At 34.6% G+C, this 26,611-nt stretch overlaps 1 protein-coding gene across 1 annotated transcript in view; it reads left to right on the forward strand.

Moving 5' to 3' along the window:
* Adgrv1 (adhesion G protein-coupled receptor V1) overlaps positions 1-26,611 on the forward strand; it is a 583,921-nt gene that overhangs the window by 158,589 nt on the left and 398,721 nt on the right. Inside the window, exons 43-48 of the mRNA XM_047556631.1 lie at positions 15,301-15,563; positions 17,983-18,158; positions 18,923-19,047; positions 20,519-20,676; positions 20,777-20,923; positions 21,251-21,358. Of these exons, the coding sequence (XP_047412587.1) occupies positions 15,301-15,563; positions 17,983-18,158; positions 18,923-19,047; positions 20,519-20,676; positions 20,777-20,923; positions 21,251-21,358 (977 nt within the window). The remainder of the gene's footprint in view (positions 1-15,300; positions 15,564-17,982; positions 18,159-18,922; positions 19,048-20,518; positions 20,677-20,776; positions 20,924-21,250; positions 21,359-26,611) is intronic.

The following is a 26,611-nucleotide window of genomic DNA, read 5'->3' on the forward strand; positions in this document are numbered from 1 at the left end:
AATTTTATGCTTTTCTTCTTAAATGTTTTGTGAATATTTCTATTGAATTGTCACTTGTTTTAAGTTTATTATGTCATCTATTCTAATGTTTTAAAAATTTAAAGTAACATTTTCTCATATTATTTTAAATTTAATTTATGTAAATCTTTGACACCCAAACACTATAAATATTTTCCTATAGTTTGCTAACATTTTCACGGTTTTGACTTACATTCAGTTACTTAACATATAAGCGAGCTTTTTGCTGGCAGTACATGAGGCAAGGATATGACTTTTTATCCTAAGATGTATAAACACCTTCATATCTTAGAATGAGACATCCATTAGCCACTGACTCTTGGTGTGAAATTTATTTTTATCTGTCTGAATGTCATGGAAAATGTGCTAATGAGTAGTAGAGCTGTGGGTAACTGAGACTCAGTCCTGCTGGAATCCTTTGACTTAAGTTCCACTAAGCTGAACCCTGAAATGGAAAAAGGGATATTTGTTTACTTACTTTTATCCCTGATTAGATGTTAGGGATAATTTTTGGATGTTAAGTCTCTGGCATCTCAAGAAGATATGGCCTGACTTCTTATGTGACTTGATGCTGAAAGACTGACCATTGGTCATTTAGAACTACTGCAAGTGAACAGACAGTGGAACAAGGGGATATAGGTGAGGCACTGAAAGCATCTGCCACAATCACACATTAAAACGTTGTGATTTTCTTCATATATGTCTTACAGTTTTTATGTTAATTTCTAAATGCATTGTCTATTGTGAATGAGGTCCCTTTTCTGCTATATTTTCTAAACAGTGATAGCTGATGTCTAGAGATACAACAATCTTTAAGAATGTCTGCTCTGAAACAGGCTATGTACACCAGCTCTGCCACTTCCTATCTTTTGAATGTCTTTGTATTGTCCATTTGAGCTTCGGTCATGGTTATGTAAATTGGGAATAGAATCAGCCTCACAGGAGGCTTTGAGAAAGTGTTAATATATATATATTAGTTGATTAGCAAGTTGTTGATAGTATTGGTTGTTGTTGCAATTATTATTAATACTTGTATTAATTGTAAAAAATAGAAAACTGGATTCTAAGCTTGTGTTTTGGTTTTTTAACATATTTTTATTGGTTTATTATCATTATATATAATGGTGGTATTTGTTTTTATGTATTCATATAGGCAAACAATATGACAATTTGGCTATTATCATTCCCCAGATTCTTCTTTCTCTCCCCTCTTCCCTCCTCTAGTGATCTCCCTTTGATTTTCATGAGATACCCTCCCTACCCATTTTTCTTTTCCTTTTTCCTCTGTAGCTTTCACATAGGAGAGAAAACATGTAACAATTGACTTTCTGACTTTTGCTTAACATAATACTCTCATGTTCCATCCATTTTCCTGCAAATGACATCATTTCATTCTTCTCTGTAGCTGAATAAAACTCCATTTTGTGTATGTGTGTGTGTGTGTGTGTGTGTGTACACCCCACAACTTCTTTAACTATTAATTATCCATTCATCCATTGATGGACACCTATGCTGGTTCCATAATTTGGCTATTGTGATTTGTGCTGTTATAAACATGGATATGTATGTATTGTTATAGTATGCTGACTTGATATTTTTTAGGATAAATATTAAGGAGTGGTATAAATGGGTCAAATTGTGGTTATTCCAAGTTTTTTGAGGAACCTCCATCTCCTTTCCAGAGTGGTTATACTAATTTTCAGTCCCACCAGTAGTGTACGAGAGTATCTTTCCCTGCACATCCTTTATTTATTATTATTTGTATTCTTGATAATTTCCATTCTGACTAGAGTGCGATGAATACTCAGTGTAGTTTTGACTTGCATTTCCCTAATTGCTAGAGATGTTGAACATTTTTTCATATATTTGTTGGCCATTTGTGTTTCTTCTTTTGAGAAGTGTCTGCTTAGTTCTCTTGTCCTTTTATTGGACAAGGAGATTCTTTTTTGAAACGATATTTTTAGTTGTAGATGGACACAATACCTTTTATTTATTTATTATTATGTGGTGCTGGGGATTGAACCTAGTGCCTCACAGGTGCTAGGCAAGCCCTCTACCACTAAACTACAACCCCAGTCCCAAGGAGATTCTTGGAGAGAATCTTTTTCAATCTTGTATATTTGGGGCTCTATATTTGGAATTCCATCTCATTCCCAAGATTTTGGAAATTTTCTGTTATTATTTCATGGGAAAGATTGTGTATTCCTTTAGTTTCTATTTTGGAGCCTCTGTCTGCCCCACTGATTATTAAATTTGGTCTCTTAATGTTATCCTAGATTTCTTGAATATTCTGTTCACAGTTTCTTCACATCTTTTCTTTATGATCAATTTTATTTTCAAGGTTATATACTTTGTATTCAGGGCCCGAGTATCTTTCTTCAAAGTGGTATAATTTATCGGTGATACTTTAAATTGAATTTCTAATTTGATTTATTGAGGCTTTCATTTGCAGGATTTCTGTTTGGTTCTTTTTCAGAACTTCTCTTTATTTATTTATTTTTATTGTAAACAAATGGGATACATGTTGTTTCTCTGTTTGTACATGGCGTAAAGGCATACCATTTGTGTAATCATAAATTTACATAGGGTAATGTTGTTTGATTCATTCTGTTATTTTTCCCTTCCCTCCCACCCCTCCCACCCCTTTTCCCTGTATACAGTCCTTCCTTCCTCCATTCTTGCCCCCCTCCCTAACCCTAACTCTAACCCTAACACTAACCCCTCCCACCCCCATTATGTGTCATCATCCACTTCTTAGTGATATCGTTCGTCCTTTGGTTTTTTGAGATTGGCTTATCTCACTTAGCATGATATTCTCCAATTTCATCCATTTGCCTGCAAATGCCATAATTTTATCATTCTTTATGGCTGAGTAATATTCCATTGTATATATATATACCACAGTTTCTTTATCCATTCATCAATTGAAGGACATCTAGGTTGGTGCCACAATCTGGCTATTGTGAACTGAGCAGCTATGAACATTGATGTGGCTGTATCTCTGTAATATGCTAATTTTAAGTCCTTTGGGTATAGGCCAAGGAGTGGGATAGCTGGGTCAAATGGTGGTTCCATTCCAAGTTTTCTAAGGAGTCTCCACACTGCTTTCCAGAGTGGCTGCACTAATTTGCAGCCCCACCAGCAATGTATGAGTGTACCTTTCTCCCCACATCCTCGCCAACACCTGTTGTTGCTTGTATTCTTGATAATCGCCAATCTAATTGGGGTGAGATGGAATCTTAGGGTGGTTTTGATTTGCATTTCTCTTATTACTGTGTAATAAGAGATGTTGAGATGTTGAACATTTTTAATAAGAGATGTTGAGATGTTGAACATTTTTCCATGTTTGTTGATTGCTTGTAGATCTTCTTCTGTGAAATGTCTATTCATTTCCTTAGCTCATTTGTCGATTGGATTATTTGCATTCTTGGTGTAGAGTTTTTTGCAGAACTTTTTATTGAAATGGTCTTTCGCCTCCTGTATTTTCTCTCTAAGTTAATTCCTTACATTTTCTTTTAACGCATTGAGCATTTTAACTATGTACTTTCTAAATATTTTCTCTGAAATTTCCTCCATGGTGGTATCAATGGTATCAATTTTAAGTGTTGTGGGCTCTTTGGAGTGATTTGTGTTTGTGCCCTTACTCTTTTATGCTACTTGTATGTCTTCCCATCTGTGTGACGGGTTATTGCTTTTCTCTTTATTCTAGCAACTATTTAATGAGCTGCTTTGTCTTAAGGGCCACAGACTGGGTGAATATTCAACTTTCAATACTTTCAGTCAACATGTGCCTTTTCTGTTGCCAGTATCAGCACCAGTTTGAGACGAAATACTAAACTCTATTTCCCATAATCGCTTTAGAGAAAATACATATACTAATCAACCTTAGGAAAAACAAAAACTAATTAATAGTGTCCTCCACAATTCCTCTAATCCAGGCACAGACTTGTAGTAATGTTGATTTCTTCTCTTTCATGGCATCAAGTGTTCCCCTTAATAATCTTCTAGCACCAGCACTGCAGAGAAAGTGGTACTCTGAGCATAGGAGAGGGAGCCTAGAGATGGATCTTAAGAATGTCAGACTCCAGAGAACCTTTACATCTTCTTGTGTCTTCTTCAATTTATCCCTCACTGTTCAATACTTTTTATTGTACATGTCCTTCATCTCCTTGTTTAGATTTATTCCTAGGGTTTTTTTTTTTTTTTGAGACTATTGTGAATGGGATATATTTCTGTTTTCTTTCTCATTAGATTCATTATTGGTGGGTAGGAAAGCCATTGATTTTATATATTGATTTTATAGCTTCCTACTTCACTGAGTTTATATATTAGCTCCAGCAGTCTCCTGATTGAGCCTTTTAGATCTTCTAACTATAGAACGGTATCATTTCCTTTCCTATTTTTATCTCTTTTATTTTTTTCTCTTGCTTAATTGCTCTGGCTATAATTTCTCATACTACATTGACAAGGAGTTCTTGTCTTTCTCTGGATTTTAAAAGAAATGTTTTCCATTTTTCCACACTCACTATGGTATTGACTTTGGATTTCTTTTTTCCTTTGGTATCTAGCCTTTATGATGTTGAAGTAGGTTCTGTCCATCTCTTGTTTCTTCAGGTTTTTTTTTTTTAATCATGAGTGAGTGCTAAATTTTGTCACATGCTTTCTCTGTTTCTGTTGAGATGACTCAAGTGAGTTTTGTCATTAATTCTGTTTACATGGTAAGTTACACTTCTGATTTGCCCTTGATAAACCATCCTTGCATCACAGGGAAAAATCAACTTGCTTATGATGATAATCTTCTTAATATGTTGTTTAATATGATTTGCTAATATTTTATTAACGATTTTTACATCTAAATTCATCAGCAATCTTGGTCTGTAGTTTTCTTTTTCTTTCCTTGATATGTTCTTTTTTAAAATTCATTTTTATTGTAAACAAATGGGATACATCTTGTTTCTCTAGTACTAGAGGCATACCATTTGTGTAATCATACATTTACCTAGGCTAATAGTTTTTGATTCATTCTGTTATTTCCCCCCCACCCCTTCCACCCCTCTTATCCCTCTATAGAGTCCTCCTTCCTCCATTCTTGCCCCCTTCCCACCTCCTATATGTGTCATGATCTGCTTATCAGTGAGATCATTCGTCCTTTGGTTTTTTTGAGATTGGTTTATCTCACTTAGCATGATATTCTCCAACTGTATCCATTTGCCTGCAAATGCTATGATTTTATTATTCTTTACAACTGAGTAATATTCCATGGTATATATATGCCACAGTTTATCCATTCATCAATTGAAGGGTATCTAGGTTAGTTCCACAATTTGGCTATTGTGAATTGAGCAGCTATGAACATTGATATGGCTGTATCTCTGTAGTATGCTGATTTTAAGTCCTTTGGGTATAGGACAAGGAGTGGGATAGCTGGGTCAAATGGTGGTTCCATTCCAAGTTTTCTAAGGAATCTCCAAACTGCTTTCAGAGTTGCTGCACTAATTTGCAGTCCCACCAGCAATGTATGAGTGTACCTTTTTCCCCACATTTTCACCAACACCTATTGTTGCTTGTATTCTTGATAATCGCCATTCTGATTGGGGTGAGATGGAATCTTAGGGTAGGTTTGATTTGCATTTCTCTTATTACTAAAGATGGTGAACATTTTTTCATATGTTTGTTGATTGCTTGTAGATCTTCTTCCGTGAAATGTCTGTTCATTCCTTAGTCCGTTTGTTGATTAGGTTATTTGTATTCTTGGTGTAGAGTTTTTTGAGTTCTTTATATATTATGGAAATGAGTGCTCTATCGGAAGTATGAGTGGCAAAGATATTCTCCCACTTTGTAGTCTCTCTCTTTGCATTGATGATAGTTTCCTTTGCTGAGAGAAAGCTATTTAGTTTGAATCTGTCCCAGTTATTGATTCTCACCTTTATTTCTTGTGCTATGGGAGTCCTGTTAAGGAAATCTGATCCTAAGCCAACAAGTTGAAGATTTGGACCTACTTTTTCTTCTACAAGATGCAGGGTCTCTGGTCTTGAGTTCTTCTTTTCCTATTCGTATACCTTTAATTTCCTTGGTCTGTCTAATTGCTCTGGCTATAATTTCGAGGACAATGTTGAATAGAAGTGGGGAAAGAGGGCATCCCTGCCTTGTTCCAGTTTTTAGGGGGAAGGCTTTTAGTTTTTCACCATTTAGAATGATATTGGCCATGGGCTTAGCAGAGATGGTCTTTACAATATTAAGGAATATTCCCACTATCCCTATTTTTTCCAGTGTTTTGAGTATGCAGGGATGCTGTATTTTATCAAATGCTTTTTCTGCATCTATCAAAATAATCATGTGCTTCTTGACTTTAAGTCTATTAATATGGTGAATTACATTTATTGATTTCCGGATGTTGAGCCAACCTTGTATCCCTGGGATAAAACCCACTTGATTGTGGTGCACTATCTTTTTAATATATTTTTGTATGCGATTTGCAATTTTTGCATCTATATTCATTAAGGATATTGGTCTGAAATTTTCTTTCCTCGATGTGTCTCTGTCTGGTTTAGGTATCAGGGTGATATTGGCTTCATAGAATGAGTTTGGGAGGGTTCCCTCCTCTTCATTTCATGATAAATACTTTGACAAGTATTGGAATGAGCTCTTCTTTAAAGGTTTTGTAGAACTCGGCAGAGAACCCATCTGATCTTGGACTTTTCTTTGTTGGTAGGCTTTTGATGACTTCTTCTATTTCATTACTTGAAATTGGTCTATTTAAATTGTCTATGTCCTCCTGGTTCAGTTTAGGTAATTCATATGTCTCTAGAAACCTGTTGATGTCTTTGAGATTTTCTATTTTGTTGGAGTATATATTTTCAAAATAGCTTCACTTTATGTTTTGTATTTCAATTGTGTCTGTTGTGATATTTCCTTGTTCATTCCGAATTTTAGTAATTTTCGTTTTCTCTCTTCTTCTTGTTGTTAGTGTGCCTAAGGGTTTATCAATTTTGTTTATTTTTTCGAAGAACCAACTATTTATTTTGTCAATTTTTTCTATTGTTTCTTTTGATTCAATTTCATTGATTTCAGCTCTGATTTTAACTATTTCCCTTCTTCTACTACTTTTGATGTTGCTCTGTTCTTCTTTGTCTAGGGCTTTGAGCCATAGTGTTATGTCATTTATTTGTTGATTTTTTTCTTCTTTTATTGAATGTGCTCCATGAAGTAAATTTTCCTCTAAGAACTGCTTTCATAGTGTCCCATAGATTTTGATATGTTGTTTCTTTGTTCTCATTTACCTCTAAGAATTTTTAATTTCCTTCCTGATGTCTTCTGTTATCCATTCATCATACAATAGCGTATTATTTAATCTCCAGGTATTGGAGTAGTTTCTGTTTTTTACTCTGTCATTGATTTCTAATTTCAATCCATTATGATCTGATAGAATACAAGGTAGTATCTCTATCTTCTTGTATTTGCTAACAGTAGCTTTGTGACATAATATATCTATTTTAGAGAAGGATCCATGTGATGCTGAGAAGAAAGTGTATTTGCTCTTTGTTTGATGGTATATTCTATAAATGTCCGTTAAGTCTAAATTATTGATTGTGTTTTTGAGATCTATGGTTTCTTTGTTCAATTTTTGTTTGGAGGATCTGTCCAGTGGTGAGAGAGGTGTGTTAAAATCACCTACTATTATTGTGTTGTGATCTATTTGATTTCTGGCATTGAGAAGAATTTGTTTGATGTATATGGATGAGCCACTGTTTGGGGCATAGATATTTCTGATTGTTATATCTTGCTGATTTATGCTTCCCTTAAGCAGTATGAAATGTCCCTCTTTTTCCCTTCTAAGTACCTTTGGCTTGAAGTTCACATTATCTGATATGAGGATGGATACTCCGGCTTTTTGCTGTGTCCATGTGCATGGCATGTTTTTCCCCATCCTTTCACCTTTAGTCTATGGGTATCTCTTTCTATGAGATGAGTCTCTTGCAGGCAGCAATTTGTTGTATCTTTCTTTTTAATCCAATCTGCCAGTCTATGTCTTTTGATTGATGAGTTCAGGCCATTAACATTCAGGGTTATTATGAGATATGATTTGTATTCCCTGTCATTTGACTCATTTTTTTTTTTTGACATGACTTGGTTTCTCCTTTATTTGGTTGTTCCTTTAGGGTAGTTCCTCCCTTTGCTGATTTACATTGTTGTTTTTAATCTCTTCCTCATGGAATATTTTGCTGAGAATATTCTGTAATGCCGCCTTTCTTTTTGAAAATTCTTTTGGTTTTTGTTTATCGTGGAAGGATTTTATTTCATTGTCAAATCTGAAGGTAAGTTTTGCTGTGTATAAGATTCTTATTTGGCATATGTTTTCTTTCAGAGCTTGAAAAATGTTGTTCTAGGCCCTTCTAGCTTTTAGGGTCTGGATTGAAAAATCTGCTGATATCCGTATTGGTTTCCCCCTGAATGTAATTTGATTCTTTTCTCTCGCAACCTTTAAAATTCTGTCTTTTTTGTATGTTAGGTATTTTCATAATAATGTACCTTGGTGTGGGCCTATTGTAATTTTGTGTATTTGGAGCCCTATAAGCCTCTTGTACTTGATTTTCCATTTCATTCTTCAGATTTGGGAAATTTTCTGATATTATTTCATTGAATAGATTGTTCATTCCTTTGGTTTGTTTCTCTAAGCCTTCCTCAAGCCCAATAATTCTTAAATTTGGCCTTTTCATGATATCCCATAATTCTTGTAGATTCTGTTCATGATTTCTTACCATCTTCTCTGTTTGTTCAACTTTGTTTTCAAGGTTAAATATTTTGTCCTCAATATCAGAGGTTCTGTCTTCCAGGTGTTCTATCCTATTGGTTATGCTTTCTATGGAGTTTTTAATTTTGTTTATTATTTCCTTCATTTCAAGGATTTCTGTTTGTTTTTTTCAATATCTCTAACTCTTTATTGAAATGATCCTTTGCTTCCTGTATTTGCTCTTTTAACTGTCGATTGGTGTGATCATTCAATGCCTGCATTTGCCCTTTCATCTCATCCTTCAATGCCTGCATTTGCTCTTTCATCTCCTCATTTGCTTCCCTGATCGTTTTAATATGTACATTCTGAACTCCCTTTCTGTCATTTCTTCTGCCATGCTGTCATTATATTTTATTGCTATACCATCTAGGTTTGTTTGGGACATTTTCTTCCCTTGTTTTCTCATTGTTCAGGTCCTACCCCTCTAATAGTGAAACTCTGGGATATTGCAGATATCCTCTATTGACTAATATTGTCTCTGTAGATTTCCAATAACTCACCTCTTAGCCTTCAGTAGCCTGAAGTCTTGGAGGAACTTGATAATGCGGTGTCCCCCTAGGAAGCTGGCCTTCTAGGAGTGGTGGCCTTCAGGTGGGGTATATTCCCTGGTGGCTCTGAGTTGGTCCCAAGTCTCTCAATACATCGTCTTCTTGGCTCCTGGGTCTTGTCAAGGGTCCTCTAGCCTCCTGTATGTGTCTCAGGAAGGGAGTTGCCCTTCCAATGATGATGGCCACGCCCTCAGGAGTAATTCAAAATGCCTGTACCAGCCTATAAAGAAGCCTCTGTCTAGCTCCGTGATGGTGACAAACCTCAGCGTCGTTGTCGGGTGGGGTTATTCAGTGGTGGTGTCTGTATTTGGCCTGGTGGTTGGGTGGGTTTGCTACCCTCCGCCCAGCTCCACAAGGCTGGCAGGTTGGGTGCCCACCTGCTACCTCCGCTATGCAAGCAGCCTGACTTGTCTGCCAGCTCGCTCCGCAACTGCGACCAATCAGTGATGGCACCGAGCTAGGTGCAGGGGTGAGGCGGGGTTGCTCAGTTATCTGGTATGTTCTTTTCTCACTTTGATATAAGGGTGACACTGGCTTCATATAATGAATATAGAAATTTTCCCTCCCTTTGTATTTATTGGAATAATTTGAGAGGCATTGGCATTAGTTCTTAAAAGATCTGGTAGAGTTCAGTTGAGAATCCATTTGGTCTTGGGCTTTTCTTTTTTTTATTACTGCTTCTATCTCAGTTGTAGCTATTGGTCTGTTTCGGCTTTCTATGTCCTCTTGATTCAATTTTGATAGGTCCAACATTTCTAGAAAGGTATCCATTTCTTCTCGGTTTTCCAATTTATTAGAGTATAAGTTTTCAAAAAAGTCCCTAATGATGCCCTGGATTTTTGTGATGTCTCTGATGATTTCTCCTTTTTATCTCTAATTTTTAAAATTTGAGTCTTCTTTCTTTTTCTTTTGAATAGTTTGGCTAAGGGCTTGTTGATCTTGCTTATCTTTTCAAAGAACCAGCTCTTCTTTTCAATGATCATTTTTTTAAATTCTCAGTTTCATTGATTTGGACTCTGATCTTAATTTTCTTCTCTCTACTGGTTTTACAATTGTTTTTTTCTTCTTTTTTCAAGGACCTTGAGATGCATCATTAAGTTGTTTATTTGGGATCTTCCTGATTTTCTTATGTAGGCACTCATAGCTATAAACTTTCTTAGAACTGACTTCAAAGTATCCCAAAGGTTCTAGTATTTTGTATCATTATTCTTATTTGAATCTAGGAATTTAAAAATTTTTCTGCTGATTTATTCTATCACCCATTCATCATTCAAAAGTGTATTTTTCAATCTCCATGTGTTAATATAATTTGTTTGTTTTGGTTGTGTTATTTTCTAATTTCATTCCATTATGATCTAATAAGATGCAAGGAATTTTATCAGTTTTTTGTTTGTTTGTTTTTGCTAAGAGTTACTTTGTGTCCTAAAATATGGTTTATTTTGGAGAATGTTCCATGAGACACTGAGAAGAAGGTGTGTTGGTCTGTTGTTGTATGAACTATTCTATAGACGTTTTTTAAGTCCATTTTATTTATAATATTTTTCAGTTCCAACGAGTCTTTACTGAATTTATGTCTGGATTACCTATCTATTGGTGAAAGAGTTGTTTTGAAATCACCCAGTATTATATTACTGGGATTCTATCTGAGGTTTTAATTAGGCAAGTGTCACTTTTATGTAATTAGATGTATTCACATTTGGGACATAAATATTTACTTTCATTATTTCTCCTTGCTGGATCATTCCCTTTAGCAGTATGAAGTGACCTTCTTTTTCTCTTTTGATTAATTTTCTTTTGCAATCTGCTTTATTAGATATGAGAGTAGCTACTCTTGCTTTCTTTCAGCCTCCATTCACATGGTATATCAATTTCCATCCTTTTGCTTTCAGCCTGTGGCTGTCTTTTGCCTGTAAGGTGAGTCTCTTGTAAACAACATATAGTTGGGTTTTGTTTTTCAATTCATTGTACCAGCCTATGTCTTTTAATTACAGAATCAAGATCATTCATATTCAGTGTTATTATAGAGAGATATTTATTATTTCCTATAATTTTGATTTGCTTTTTAATGTTTAATTTGATCCTATTCCTTGTTTGCTTAGCTACTCTTTGAATGAGGTTTATTTATTTTTGAACTCTGGGATTTGCTTTTCTTTTCTTCTGTACTGAATGGCACACATGAATTTCTTCTTTTGATAATTCTTTAAGCTGGTTTTTTTTCTGTATGGCTGGTTTAGTAATCATGAATTCTTTTAGTTTCTGCTTATCTTAGAAGGTTTTTATTTCTTTTTTGATTCTGAAGGATAGATTTTTCTAGATATAACATTATTGGTTGACAGTTATTTTCTTTCAGGACTTGGAGGGCATCATTTCAAGTCCTCCTGAATTTCAGAGTTTGTGCTGAGAAATCAAAAATAATTCTGATGGCTTGCCTCTAAATGTAACCTGACATTTTTCTCTTCAGGCTTTTAAAATTATATCCTTGTTCTGTAGGTTAGGCATTTTAATTATAATGTGTTGTTGAGAGGTTCTTTTTGGGTCTTGTCTATTTGGGGTTCTGAGTGCATCCTATATTTGGATGTCCATCTTAGTTTGAAGTTTTGAAAACTTTCTGTTATTATTTTTCTATAGAGGTATCCATCCAACTAACTTACATCTCACAATCCTCTTCAGTTCTAATAATTCTTATACTTGGTCTCAATCTTTTCCCAAAGTTCTGGCATAGTCTGGTAATTGTAATTAATTTTCTTTTCTTTAATACTCGCTGAATCTACAAAGCAATCCACTTTGTTTTCCAAGTCTGAGATTCTGTCTTCAATGTAGTCTACTTTATTAGAGTGACTTTTAACTGAACATTTTATTTGATTTATTGTATCTTTCATTTCCAAGATTTCTGTTTGGTTCTTTTGCAATATCTTTATCTCCTCATTGTGTTTCTTAACCACATTCTGTACTGACTTTCTTAATTCATTTATTTTGTGTGTGTGTGTGTGGTGTGCATGTGTATGTGTGTGTATTCTCTTGGAATTCATTGATCTTTTTTACAGCCATTCTTTTGAATTCTGTATCTGATATATCATTTAATTCATTATTTTTGGAGTCAGTTTTTGGTGAATTATGAACTTTAGGGTGTGTCATGTTACCTATTTTTCATCTTTCTTGTATTCCTGTGTTGGATTTTATGCATCTATTTGGATATGTTTCTCTTCTAGTCTTCGGTGTGGGACTTATGAGAGTACAGTCTTCTCTTGCCAAAATACTCTTGATTGAACTAGATTGAGACTGCTTGTAGGTTTGATATCCACAGCTTTTGTTTAGGTTCTTTCTCTTTTACCTGTAGGAGTAGATATCCATGAGTGGGAACTGAGGGTCTTGCCAACCATTCATACTTGGTGCCTGGTCATTAGTTTGGGTGTTTTCTCTCTTCTGTTCTTTGTATTAAGGTATCACTGAAATTTGAGTGTATGGAGAAAGGTGCACTGTCTCTTGACTGGATTTAATTCAGCAGAGTATCTACCCTGTGAATTTGTAGTGTCCCTATAGGTTCTCAGCACCTCATAGAAAAGGGGGAAACAAACAATAGGAACAACCAATGTAAACATACACAGCATTAAAATAAAAATCCTGGTGTCTGCTACAACATTAATTACCACCAAAAAGGAATGGTGGGGTCAATAGTTTGCATGCACAAAAATCAATAAATTTTTGTGACCTACATCTGGCATTAAATAGTAGGCATCAACTATGCCAGTCACAGTACTAATAACTACACCAACATGAAATAAATAAACCAAATTTTTATAAAAGATATTAAAAATACAGTTCACTAAGAGAAAGTCAAATGTAATAGGAAGGTAATAGAAAATTTAGAATATTCAAAATGTAAACAGAAAATACAGAAGAGATATTGCAAATGATGGCTGTAAAGGAGGAGGACAAAAAAGATAAAGAGAGAGAAAAAGAACAAGAGAATTTTGACTGCTAGAGTGTCAAGAAAGGAGAGAAAGAGAAATAAGTAAAAAAGAAAGAAAACCAAAAGAAACAAAACAAAAACACTAACCCCTAAAGAACAATTCAAGGAAAAATAACCATGTTTAAAAAAATCCCAAAACTGATATAAAAGAGAAACAAATGTAAGTATGTATGTATGTCCATCAACCAACCAATTACTCCAGCAAGACCACATATACACATGCACACTTAAAAGAATTGTCTTTACTAAGGTGTTTAAAACTGTTGATGAAGGTGAATGGTCAGTGCCTATGCCCAACTGTCATTCTATTTCTTTTTGGGCTTTGAATTGAGAGTAAGAGACAGAGCAAAGGTTGGGGGTTAACTCCTTCCCCTTTATGTGTTGTTTACTAAGCTGCCCACTGGATTGTCCTAAAACCGAAGTTGTTTGAAATAGCTCTCAGCTTCCCTTCTCACTGCTGTAAGATAAGAAGGAATGGAAAGTACTGTCAATTGGAGTTTTATAAAGACAGAAAGGATTGACTCTGAGCGTGGGACTTCTGCACAGTTCTAATAGTGGAGTTCTGGTGGCTGGGGTTTAGGTCTAATCAGGGCCTAGGGACTTTGTTGGGTGTCTTTTTCCCCCTGGAATACAGATCACACATTCCTACTTCCAGGCCAATGTCAATCTCTGCTAGGATCTCAGGAATCTCCTAAGAATTCTTCTTGCATGACAGGAAAGTCAATCCTCCTCAGGTGTCTCATCCCTCCACAGGTCTTACACACTGCTGCCCACAAATGTGGCCTTCCCACACTTAGTTCCTATGTGTATTCACACCTGCTTGTTCCATTTCCTGACCCTCTTCAGCTGGTCATGTGAGCCATCAGACTCAAAGGGATAGTGAGTTGCACTCCCCTCTGTATTTCTTACTTGAATCACATGGGTACAATATTCTCTGAGACTCTTGCACACACGTTCTTCTAGGTACACCTTGGGCTGGCCACATGCTGGGATAGTTTGGCAGTGCTTGCTGTGATATTGCAGGCTTCTGCACTAGCAAACTGCAAGGTGGCCTCCTCAAGATAGCTTCCACCTTATCTCCCCTTGCCAGTTGAGAGAAACAGAGCACTTTTTAAACAACAGCTTGTTGTACAGCCTCTGGATAACTAAACTAAGACTGTTTTCCTCATCTGCAGATTTTTTTCATGCCAAATTTGTCTATCGTATTTCTCTATATATATTCTCTCTCCCTTCTGTGGTGAACTTGTGCTGCTGCTGCTGCTTCAACTAACTGGCTCCAATGTACTCTTTCTTGTTTTTTGTTCAATGCACCTGCATTTTTGAGTTTCTAAGAGATTCTGACTGTCTAATATTGAATTTCAGTGAGTTCCCACTGTGCTGAGAAGAGGTTCTCCTGCTACTTGAATCTGGAGTCATGGAGCAACTGAAATTGCAGCCTTCCTCTCTTCCACTATCTTCAATCTCTTCTAAATTTATATTTTGAACTCTTATAATATGATAACTTTTTCTTGCATCTTCTTCATAGACAAGCATTTCATTTAGGAATGAAAGTTCTGAACTTTCATTACTCTTACTTTTGCCTGACAGATAACCTCAGGACATTGTTGAACAGTAGCATGCTGGCAGCCATCAGTGTCTTTGTTTCTGTATTTTCTGGAAATGTTCACACTGTTTCATCAATAAGTTTAGTCTGTTTTGTTGGCTTCTGAGAGGTATCATCCTATCAGACTGAAAACCTGCCTTCCGTTCCAGGATTGTAAAGTACTTTCATATAATGAGGGACTATGGAATTTTATATAATGCTTTAAAATCACCCCTCATTTTATTTTATTTTTTTTTAAAGGAAAAGGTACTCTTAAAATGATCACTTTAGGTTGAGAGTTGGCCTACTTTCCCATGAAACATACACACTCTTTTCAGCATTTATAACCCTTCTTATTTTCATTTATCATTGGCTATTTTTATTTTGACAGCTGTAGTTACCATCCTTGCTAATGATGATGGCCCTGGAGTTCTGTCGTTTAACAACAGTGAGCACTTTTTCCTAAGAGAGCCAGCAGCTCTCTATGTGCAGGAGAGCATTGCAGTATTGTACATCGTTCGGGAACCTGCCCGAGGATTGTTTGGAACTGTGACAGTTCAGTTCATCGTGACCGAAATGAATTCTTCAACAGAGTCTAAGGATCTGACTCCTTCCAAAGGCTATATTGTATTAGAAGAAGGTGTTCGATTCAAGGTACAGTATGAAACTTTAATGAGAATGAAAGCTTATATCTTTAATATTTACAAAATGTTTTTCTCTGCATCTTCAAAATAAGAAAAAAATACTTCCAGCTTAGGTGAGAGGTAAAGACATGATTAGATTACTATAAAAGAAGTGATAATGTGCTATATAATATGTATAGAGAAAACTGAAGAAATTTGCTGTTAATAGAGAAATATCTAAATAATAAAAATATTTTTATTTTATTTACACGTATTGTTATTTTAAATTCCAAACTTATTTCAATGGTATACTTCACTTTATATTGTCTGTAAAGCATAAGCCAAAAGAAACTTCCAGCTTCAGTCAGTCATTTCTTTTTGCCACATTTTAATTGAACAGGATGTAATTACTTATTTCAGCCTTGAAAATAAGAATAGATTTTTTTCTGAAAATTATTTTATTTTTTTCTTAATTTTTTATTCTGATTAGTTGTGTATGACAGTAGAATGCATTTGATAGATCATACATAAATGGAGTGTAATTTAGTTTTTTGAAGAAAAAATGCTGAATTTGAGATTAATTATAAATGTGATCTATCCTTACTTATTTTTCTATATATTAATTTTCTCTTCCTTCTGATAAAATTTAGTTTTAAAAATATAGTTGAAGTTTAAATTAGTTCATTGCATTATCTGTAGACATTTTTCAAGCTAGCTAAAATATTGCTTTAAAGAAATACATTTACAGCTCTTTCATCTAAAATAATTCATCTAACAATCAAATAATTTTCTCAATGATGTTTTTGTAAAGTTCAACATATTTTCATGTTCATTTTTTAAATGTTCTTACAAATTTAAAACCTTTAATTGATTTCTTCAAAGACACTCAAATCATGAAATATATAAAAGTTTAAATCTGAAGCACATTAAAATTTGCCATTGCTTTTATTCACACTTTTTCTTTTTGTAATTTAAAATACATTTAAAGTTGTTTTTCATTTTAATTTTTTGTGTCTTTTTCTCAGAGTATATTTAAGCAGACCTTTGTGTTCATTTGGTAAATTAAACATTAGAGCAAATTGGATTAAATAAAAATTTTTGGTTCATGTAACTGCTTTTGTTCCATATTTTTATTTTGAAGTATAAACAGTAAAACGAACAAATTATAAGTGTATGGATTAATGATTCTAACCTTAGCATTCACACATATAAGGACTTGTATTAGTCAACTTTTCATCACTATGACCAAAAAGACTGGCAAGAACAATTTAGTGGGGAAAGACTTATTTTGGTTTAGTGTCTCAGAGGATTCAGTTCATGTCAGCTGGCTCCAAGGTAGAAACATCATGGTAGAAGGGTGTGGTAGAGGAAAGCTGCTCAGCTTATTGCACCTGGGAAAAAGAGAGGGCAAGAGGAAGGTGCCAGAGAGAACAGAGACCTTTCCAGGACCACCCCATCCCTGTGACCTACTTCATGCAAGTAGATCCTACCTCCCAGTAATCCATTCAGCCATCAGTGGATAATCTGCTGATGAGGACAGAGCCATCATGATTTATCACTTTCCAAAAGGTCCACCTCTGAGCATGAGACTTTGCACAACATTTCATATTCAAACCATAATACCACCACTCAGATTAAGATATTAACATTACTATTATCCAGATGGTTCCTTTTTGTCCCTTGTCCTTTCAAGAGGAAAATGCTTTGTAATTGTTCTAATCAACTAATTTTGCTGGTTCTTGAGCTTTGTATAAATAGAACCTTATAGTATCTCTTCTTTGGTGTTTAGCTTCTTTCATGAAACATAATTTTTGAAATCTATATGGTTGCGTATATCAGTAGCTGATCTTTTTTTTTTTTTTTCTTTTTAGAACTGGGGATTTAACTCAGGGACACTAGATCACTAAGCCATATCCCCAGCCCTATTTTTGTATTTTGTTTAGAGATAGGGTCTCACTGAGTTGTTTAGCACCTCCTATTGCTGAGGCTGACTTTGAACTCATGATCCTTCATTGGATAGCATTTCATTGAACAGGTCACCATTTATTTATCCATTTTCCTGTGGCTGAACATTTGGATTGTTTCTAATTTGTTTCTACTATGGCTTTTTAATAGTGGATCCTAGACTAGAATGAGATCAATGAAGTTATACAGCCAGGGAAGGATAAAAAATTATCAAAAAAGAGGACATGAATTTAATATTTTATTCAGTGTTATTTAAAAATGCTATATATATCTATTTTTTAGACACTTTAGTGTAGTATACCACAGTGAAAATCCCAAAAGTAGTAACATGAAACAGTTGTAACTATCACATTATGGGGACAATTATTAAATAAAAAAGAGGTGCTATTTGTTAACAGACATTATTTTGTTGTCAAAAATGTCTCTGTATGTGTTTTGCAAACATATTCTATTCTAGTAACTTTACTTTTCTATTTTGTTTTCAGGCCCTGCACATTTCTGCCATATTAGACACAGAACCAGAAATGGATGAGCATTTTGTTTGCACCTTGTTTAATCCGACGGGAGGTGCTAGACTAGGGGCGCAGGTTCAAACCTTGATCACAGTTTTGCAAAACCAGGCCCCTTTGGGGCTGTTCAGTATTTCTGCTGTTGAAAATAGGTATAGTTTATTTATAAGGAAAATCACTTCTGAAAATAAGGAAGGAATAATTTTTGACATAAGAAAATGCAAAAGAAAATTGAGGTGTGATTTTTGTAAAAGGGACTTTTAAAATGAACTCCAGAAGACAGATCCAGAGAGTCTATAAGCTCTCTCATAACAGGGAACATGAAAGGCCTAAACATGTCCTGCATTAAGTTGTCAGTATAATTCTTATTTTCTTATAGTTCACATTTCCAGGGAAAGGCCTACACTATTTTGTGGTTTGAGGAAATAAAAAGTAAGAACTAATATGAAATATACCTGGTCACCAAAGCCAAATAATCAACTCCTCAAACATATATTAAAATGATTTTAGTTATAAAATTTCCTCTGGAAACTGACATTTGTATTTTATATCTTAAAATATTTTAAGAGATTTAGTTTTATTCATATACTAAGAATTTCCTGAGTAATTTTTGCTGTCATATGTTTTTGATTTATATGTGAAGAAATTCAGAAAAGACAATTTTATTTCTGTTTTAAAATGTATAATGTTAAAGTACTGATCTTCAGTATTTTATTATCAGAGTGTTGCATTTGTACTTAAAAAAATTCCATAAATGAATATTTTCAAGCACCCATCTAGTCTCCTTCATGTATCAAATTTGTGCATGTCATTTGGGTTGTATAAATTTAGAAGCATATTAAGCATATGCTGGTAATGTGACATATATTTTAAATATGTAGAAATTATACTCTTTTTCTGCTTTCCACAATTTTAGAGCCGCTTCTATAGATATCGAAGAAGCCAACAGAACAGTATACTTAAATGTGTCACGTACTAATGGCATTGATTTAACTGTGAGTGTGGAGTGGGAGACGATATCTGAAACAGCCTTTGGCATGAGTATGTTTAGTTTCTTCTAAGAACAAAATGCTGTAACTCAGAAATTTGATCTGTAGAAGATTTACATTATTCCCATGAATTGTATCTTATGGATTTATTAAAAATGAAGAACAGATATCAAATTCTATGACTATATCCATGAATATTTACTGAGTGCCTAGCATGTGCTAGGCATGGTACTGAGCTCATGGAGCTTAGAATTTAAGGTGTGCCAAAATAAATAAGTAAAAATCAATCTGTAGGGGTCAATTATACAAAGAACTGGGTTGGAGAAACATGGGAGACAAGAATGGGAAGCTAAGCAGGAGACTCAGGCATAAAAGGATATGTTGTAATTGAAGAACCTGAGTGAATAGGGTGCATAGAAATAGGGGAGAATATTGAACTTGCTGGACAAGTGCAGATCGTTAAAGAACTTGAAAAATATTTTATGGATGTCAATCTTTTATCCTTGAGTTAATGGAAAACCTTTGAGTGGTTTAGGTATGGGGAGAGTGGTGTGGTATGACCATGTTTGCATATATTGAAGGGTTATTCTTAGGACCGGGTAAAGAATTGATTGGTGTAGCAGACAAGAAAGGATATAGGGAGATGAGCAAAAAGGCAACAGATGATGGAAGCTTAGAGCAGGTGATGGACTGGGTGCCAGGGTGAGGGTGAGACCTGGGATGACTCCTAGTTCCTCAACTTGTGTGGTTGGATAGAGTGTCTTGCCACTGACTAAGAAGGAGATTTCGGAAACGAGGCTAGGTATTGTTTTGGTGAGGGAATTAAAATAAATGCGTTTTACCACATATTACCTTTGAATTACTCTTGAAAAGGTGTTTATACTCAAAGGAAGGTCTCTGCTGGCAGATAGGTTTAGGATTCTTTACATGTGTTATTGTTTTTAAAGTCTTGGAAATTGATTTAACAATCTGAAAAAAGGAACTATAGACAGAAAAGGAAAGAAGACCCAGACTGAACTTTGAAAAGGCTCAGATTGAATGGCTAGGGATAACAGAGTGATCTCACAAAGAGGATTTGGAGAAACACAGGGGAATGCAGATACCAGAAAAGAGTTTTAAAGGGTGGGAGAGGGGCTTGGACTGTGGCTCAGTAGCAGAGGTCTTGCCTAGCATGCAATCCCCAGTGCTGGAAAAAAGAAAAGAAAGAAAGAAAACATGTTTTAGCATATGTCCCTTTAAAAATCCAGTTAGCAAGTATTTATATTTAGATAGATCTTGGGGAAGTTTTATGACTATAGAATGAAGTATTAGTACTCTACTGGCTATTTAAAATTGTTACTTTTAGTTACTATTTTTAAGTTTTCTAGCCTGTCTCTTCTGTCTTACACACGGGCGGGCGCACACACACCCATGGGGAATTCATTTATAATGGAGTCATTAGTCTCACTGTTTAAATAATAAATTAGAGTAGATAAAATTTGGAAGGGATTGTACACTGGCAAATAATGATTTATGTTTTTTAGGGGGAATGGATGTTGTCTTTTCCATATTTCAAAGTTTTTTGGACAAGCCAGCTTCTGGCTGGTGTTCCTTTACTTTGGAAGATTCAGTATATGGTGTAATGTTAAGAAAATCATCATTTACTATTTACCGATGGCAAGGAATTTTTATTCCAGTTAAGGTAAACATCACTTTTTCTTTTCACAGTGCACAAAATAAAATGTACAAGTAAATTTGAGATGCGTCATGCGTTACTGTTGTTCGTACTTCTCATTTCCTAGGATTTAAATATACAAAATCCTAAAACTTGTGAGGCCTTTAATATTGGTCTTTCCCCCTACTTCGTAATTACTCATGAAGAAGGAAATGAAGAGAAGTCTTCTGTAAACAGTGTATATACCTTCACATCTGGATTCCAGTTATTCTTGGTAAAAAATAAATCTTCATTTTATCCATAGATTGCTCTACATAAAAGAAACTAAGATTTGTAAGACTGTAAAAGGATGACAATGCGTCTTCTATGTTAATGAGTAGAAGGACCTTTTGCAAGTTGATACAAATTGTAGCAGGTATCTTAACCCAGGGCTGTTTTGTCTTGCTTGAAATGATATATACTTATGATATATGCATACTGAGCAATCAGAAGAGTTTTTCGAGTCTTGAACATCAAATACTAATTCATTAATATCATATTTAGTGCCTTTCTGAGTTAAAATCTTTAAATTTTTATTCCCACTCTTCTGTCTTCCTTGCAGGTGCAAACAATCATTATTTCTGAAAGTTCTCAAGTAAGGTATTTTACTTCAAACAGTCAAGATTATTTAATTGTTGCAAGTCAAAGAGATGATTCCGAATTAACTCAGGTTTGAATCTTTGAAAATGAAGCTTTTCCTCACTTTTAAAAAATACTCTAATTGAAATTTATGAGATGGGGTCTATAGATTTGGTATAAAAGAAAACCATAGTTTGTGGTAAATTAGTAAAGGAGAATATGAATATTGATTGGTTCCAGTTAATTTTTAAACAACAGTTATGAATATTATATTTTCTTCAGGAGCCAAAGCAAATGTAATCATAAACATGAACATTTAATCAGAATTTAATTGAGTTGGAAAACATTATGGAGAAAAATCACACAGTAGACAGATGGTATCACTAAAAATTCATGATTAACATTGCCAATTGGGCACTCAGCATCACCCCAGAAATTTCACATTTCTCTAGTACACTACATCTTGTAATCTCCTTAATGCTTAATTGATAATTTTTGTCACTCACACTTCTGTACATGCTTCTCATTTCCTCATTTTCAGCTAATGACCTCCGTGAAATAAAAGTCACCAGAGGGAGATTACTTGTTTTCCCAACTGCAAATTCAAAATCCTACTTAAAACCCAGTGTTTCCTCTCTCTCCTGCTGGGGTGGAGGAGTGTCCTTCTGGAGTAGCCCTTCCTCTCACCTCACTGTCCCTGTGCCTTCTTAAATTTGAGTCATTCCCTCCATCACTGGCATTTCTTTCTCCATGAGATTATTACAATTTTCATAAATAGTTGAAATTTTCTCAGTTTACAAAGAATCCCCTCCCTTAATCTCCTCCCTTCTAGTTTCTTGTTTCATTTATTTTCTCCCCTCTGTAGTAGATCACCTTGAGAGAGAAGTATCATGCTCACCCACAGTGACTGGGTTGTCAAATCCAGTGGATGTGTTTTTCTTTGTTGTGCATCACTTCCCACCAGCATGCGACATACTCATCCTCAAATGTAAACCCCCTCTTCTCTTGCTTTGTAATACCACAAGGTTTTCCTTCTCTCTGTAGGTCTCTACTTAGTCTCTATTGCTGGTTCCTCATCCTTTTTCTGAACCAATATGTCTTAGTTTTCCATAATTTAGTTTTAGTTCAGATTTCTGCTTTCTCTTCACTTGCCTGGGAAATTTTATCAGTTCTATAGCTTTACATAGGAGCTATATGTTAGCTTCACATATCACTCTAGGTAATGTCTTTCAAATTATATCTTCAGCCTTTCCTCTGCATTCCAGACATGCATGTCTAACTGTCACTGATGCATCCGCTTAAATATATTTTAGGAGTGTAAAGCTGAACCCTGATTAATTTTCTCTGTGAAACTTATGCATCAGTATTTGCATTTATCTCAGGAAATAGTAACCCCAGAAATGCAACTGCTCAAGGGAGAATTCTGGGATATATTTTGTTGAATTACTCCTTTTTTTTCTTTCACATCTAATTTATCATTAAGTATTTTTGAATCTGTGTCTCCATAATATTTTGAATACAGACATTTCTCTTCACCTCAACTCTTTTCCTTCTGAGTCTAGTTCCCGTCTTTTTTTTACCTAAACTTTAGAGTAGTCTCAAACCTAGTCCGTAAGCTCTCTGATCTCCTCAGCTGCATTCTCTATTGGTAGCTGGAGTAATCTTTTAAAAATATTGATTTGTGTTACTCATTTAAAAAATATTCAAGATTCCTAATTATCATAAATTTGGCATTAATTTATATAGTATATATGGAGGATAACCATATTTCCTCTGACCGAGGACAGCCCTGGATTATGCCTCTTGTCCTGGTATAATTGACTCCCCTAATATATCCGTATCCTTCATCATACCATCCTGATTTTTGACTTCAGTATCAGTTTTAATTTATAGTCATCATTTATTCAGTTATTGCTGTATGATTGTTTGCCTTTTCCTAATAGTTAATAAGATCCCTAAAGGAGGAGGTCAGTGTACCTAGGGTTCCTAGCTTAATGCTTGGTTCAAAGGTCCTGTTGAGGAAAGTATAATTATAATTATAATGTAAGTATAATTAGTACTTATAATTAAATATAAGTATAATTATTATTATTTTCTTTTTTTAAAATTAGAGCTTCATAATTGTACATAGTAGTTGGGTTCATCCTGACAAACTCATACATTCATGGAAATCTATTTCAGTTCATGATTCCCCCTCTTTTCCCTTCCATCCCTCCTCCTCTCTCTCATCTCTTTCCTCTACTCTGCAAGACTTCTTTCACTTGTCTATTATTTAATATTTGATTTATTCTTTGTATTATCCTTTCCTTCCCTCTCCTATTCCTTATTTTATTCTAGCTTCTGCATATGACCTTTGAGTTTCATAGTGGCTAATTTTACTTAGCATAATATTCTCCAATTCCATCCATTTACCAGCAAATGCCATAATTTCATTCTTTTTTGCGACTGAGTAGAACTCCATTGTATCTGGGTTGATTCCATAAGTTACCTATTGTAAATTTGCTGATATAAACTTCGAGGTGACTATATCTCTGCAGTGTCAATTTTATATCTTTTTGGAAAATACCAAGGAGTGGGATAGCTGGGACATATGATGATTCCATCCCTAGGTTTTTGAGGAATCTCCATACTGCTTTTCAAAGTGGTTGTACTAGTCCCACCAACAATATACAAGTATACCTTCTCCTGGACAACATTGCCAGCATTGTTCCTATTCTTGATCATTGCCATTCTGACTGGAGATTAAATTGTATTGTAGTTTTGATTTGTATTTCCCTGATTGCTTGAGATGGTGAACATTTTTTCATATATTTTTGGCCATTTATATTTTGTCTTTGAGAAATTTCTGTTTAGTTCTTTTGCCCACTTATTGATTGAATTGTTGTTATTATTATTGGTGCTAATTATTTTGAGTTCTTTGTTATTTCTGGATATTAATCCCCTATCAGGAGTAGCTGGTCAAGATTTTCTCCCACTCTGTAGGCTCTCTCTATATGCTTTTAATTGTTTCCTTTACTGTAGAGAAACTTTTTAGTTTTATGACATCCCACAGATTAATTTTTCATTTTATTTCTTGCACTTTGGGGGTCTTGTTAAGGGAGTCTATGTTAGCACTTAAATGTTGGACTGTGGACCATATGTTTTCTTCTAGCAGTTGTAAAGTTTCTGGTCTCATTCCCAAACCTTTGATCCATTTTGATTTGGGTTTTGTGCAGGGTGAGAAAGAAAAGTATAATTCCATTTTTCTACATATAGCTATCCAGTTTTCCTGGCACCATTTGTTAAAATGGCTGTCTTTTCTCCAAATATATTTTTGGCAAATTTTTCAAGTGTCAGATGACTGTAAATATGTGGATGTGTCTCTGTGTCTTCTATTCTCTTCCATTGGTCTTAATGTCTATTTTGATGCCAGTAAAATAGCTGTTTTTACAATAGCTCTGTAATATAATTTCAGATCAGGTATTGTAATACCTCCTGCTTTGCTTTTCTTACTTTACTTTTGGCTATTTTGTATCTCTTATATTTCCAAATGAATTTAAGACTTGTTTTTTCTAATTTTGTGTAGCATGTCATTGGTATTTTGATGGGGATTGCCTTGAATCTATATACTGCTTTTGGTATTATGGCTATTTTGACAATATTGATTCTACCTATCCCAGAACATGGAATAGCTTTCCATTTGGTAAGATTTTGTTCAATTTCTTTCTTCAGTGTTCTTTAATTTTTATTGCCAAACTCTTTTACCTTCTTTTTTAGATTAATTCCCAAGCATTTTTTTTTTTTTTGAGGTTATTGTAAATGGAATGGTTTTCCTGATTTCTTCTCAACTGAATTGTTAGAAAGGTATTGATTTATGGGTGTTGATCTTGTATCCTGCTACTTTGCTGAACTCATTTATAAGCTCTAGTAGTATTCTGGTGGAGTTTTTTGGGTCTTCTCAATATAGAATCATATCATTGGCAAACAGTTTGATATCTTTTTTTCCTATTTGTATTTCTTTCATTTCCTTTTCTTGCCGATTGCTCTGGCTAATATTTTGAGCACTACACTGAATAGGAGTGGTGAGGGTGAACAGCCTTGTTTTATTCCTGTTTTTAGAGGAAATGCTTTTAGTTTTTCTCTATTTAGTATGCTGTTGGCTTTGAGTTTGTCCTAAGTGGCCTTTATGGTGTTGAGGTAAGTTACTTTGCTCCCTAGCTTCTCCAGTGTTTTTCATGTGAATTGGTGTTGGATTTTATCAGAGGCCTTTTCTGCATATATTGTTATGATCATGTGATTTTTATCCTTAATTCTGTTAAAGGATGAATTACATGTATTGACTTGCATATGTTGAAACAACCTTGCATTGCTAGAATGGAACTCACTTGGTCATGGTGTATTATCTTTCTGATGTGTTTTTGAATGCAGTTTGTTAAAATTTCATTAAGGATTTTTGCATCTAGTTCATCAGAGATATCGTTCTATAGTTTGCTTTCCTTGATGCATCTTCATCTGGTTTTGGTATCAGGGTTATACTTACTTCATAAAATGTATTTGGAAGTGTTTACTCCCTTTCAGTTTCATGGAATAATTTGAGAAAGATTGTTAGTTCTGTAAAGGTCTAGTAGAACTCAGCTGAGAATTCATCAGGTCCCTGGGCCTTTCTTTTTGAAAGACTTTTAGTTGCTATTTCAATTTCATTACTTAATATTTGTTTATTTAGGTTTTCTTTATCTTCCTGATTCAATTTGAGTAGGTCCAAATTGAAATTTGTCTGTGTCATCTAGATTTTCCAGTTTGTTGGAGTATAAATTTTCAAATTAGGTTTTGATAACCCTCTAGATTTCAGAAGGGTCTGTGGTGGTATTTCCTTTTTCATCTCAGATCATGTCGATTTGCTTCTTCTCACTCTTTCTTTCTTTGGGTTAGTTTGACTGAGTGTTTGTCAATCTTATTTATCTTTTCAAAGGACCAACTCTTCATTGCATTGATCCTATGTATTGTTTTCTTAGTCTCAATTTCATTGATTTTGGCTCTGATCTTAATTATTTCCTGTCTTCTACTGATTTTAGGTTTAGTTTGTTTTTCTTTTTCTAAGACCTTGAGGTGGAGCATAAGCATATTTATTTGGGATCCCTTTAATTTTTTAATGTAGGCACTCAGTGCTATAAATTTTCCACTTAGAACTGTTTTCATACTGCCCCAGATGTTCTGATATGTTATATCTCTTTCTTGTTCATTTCTAAGAATTTCTTGATTTCTATTCTCATTTCTTCTTTGATCCTTTCTTCATTTAAGAGATTATTATTCAATCTCCATTGTTTATGTGGATTCTATTATTTTTCTTACTGTTGATTTCCAGCTT

Source organism: Sciurus carolinensis, chromosome 6 (assembly GCF_902686445.1).
Source record: "Sciurus carolinensis chromosome 6, mSciCar1.2, whole genome shotgun sequence".
NCBI classification, from domain to species: domain Eukaryota; kingdom Metazoa; phylum Chordata; class Mammalia; order Rodentia; family Sciuridae; genus Sciurus; species Sciurus carolinensis.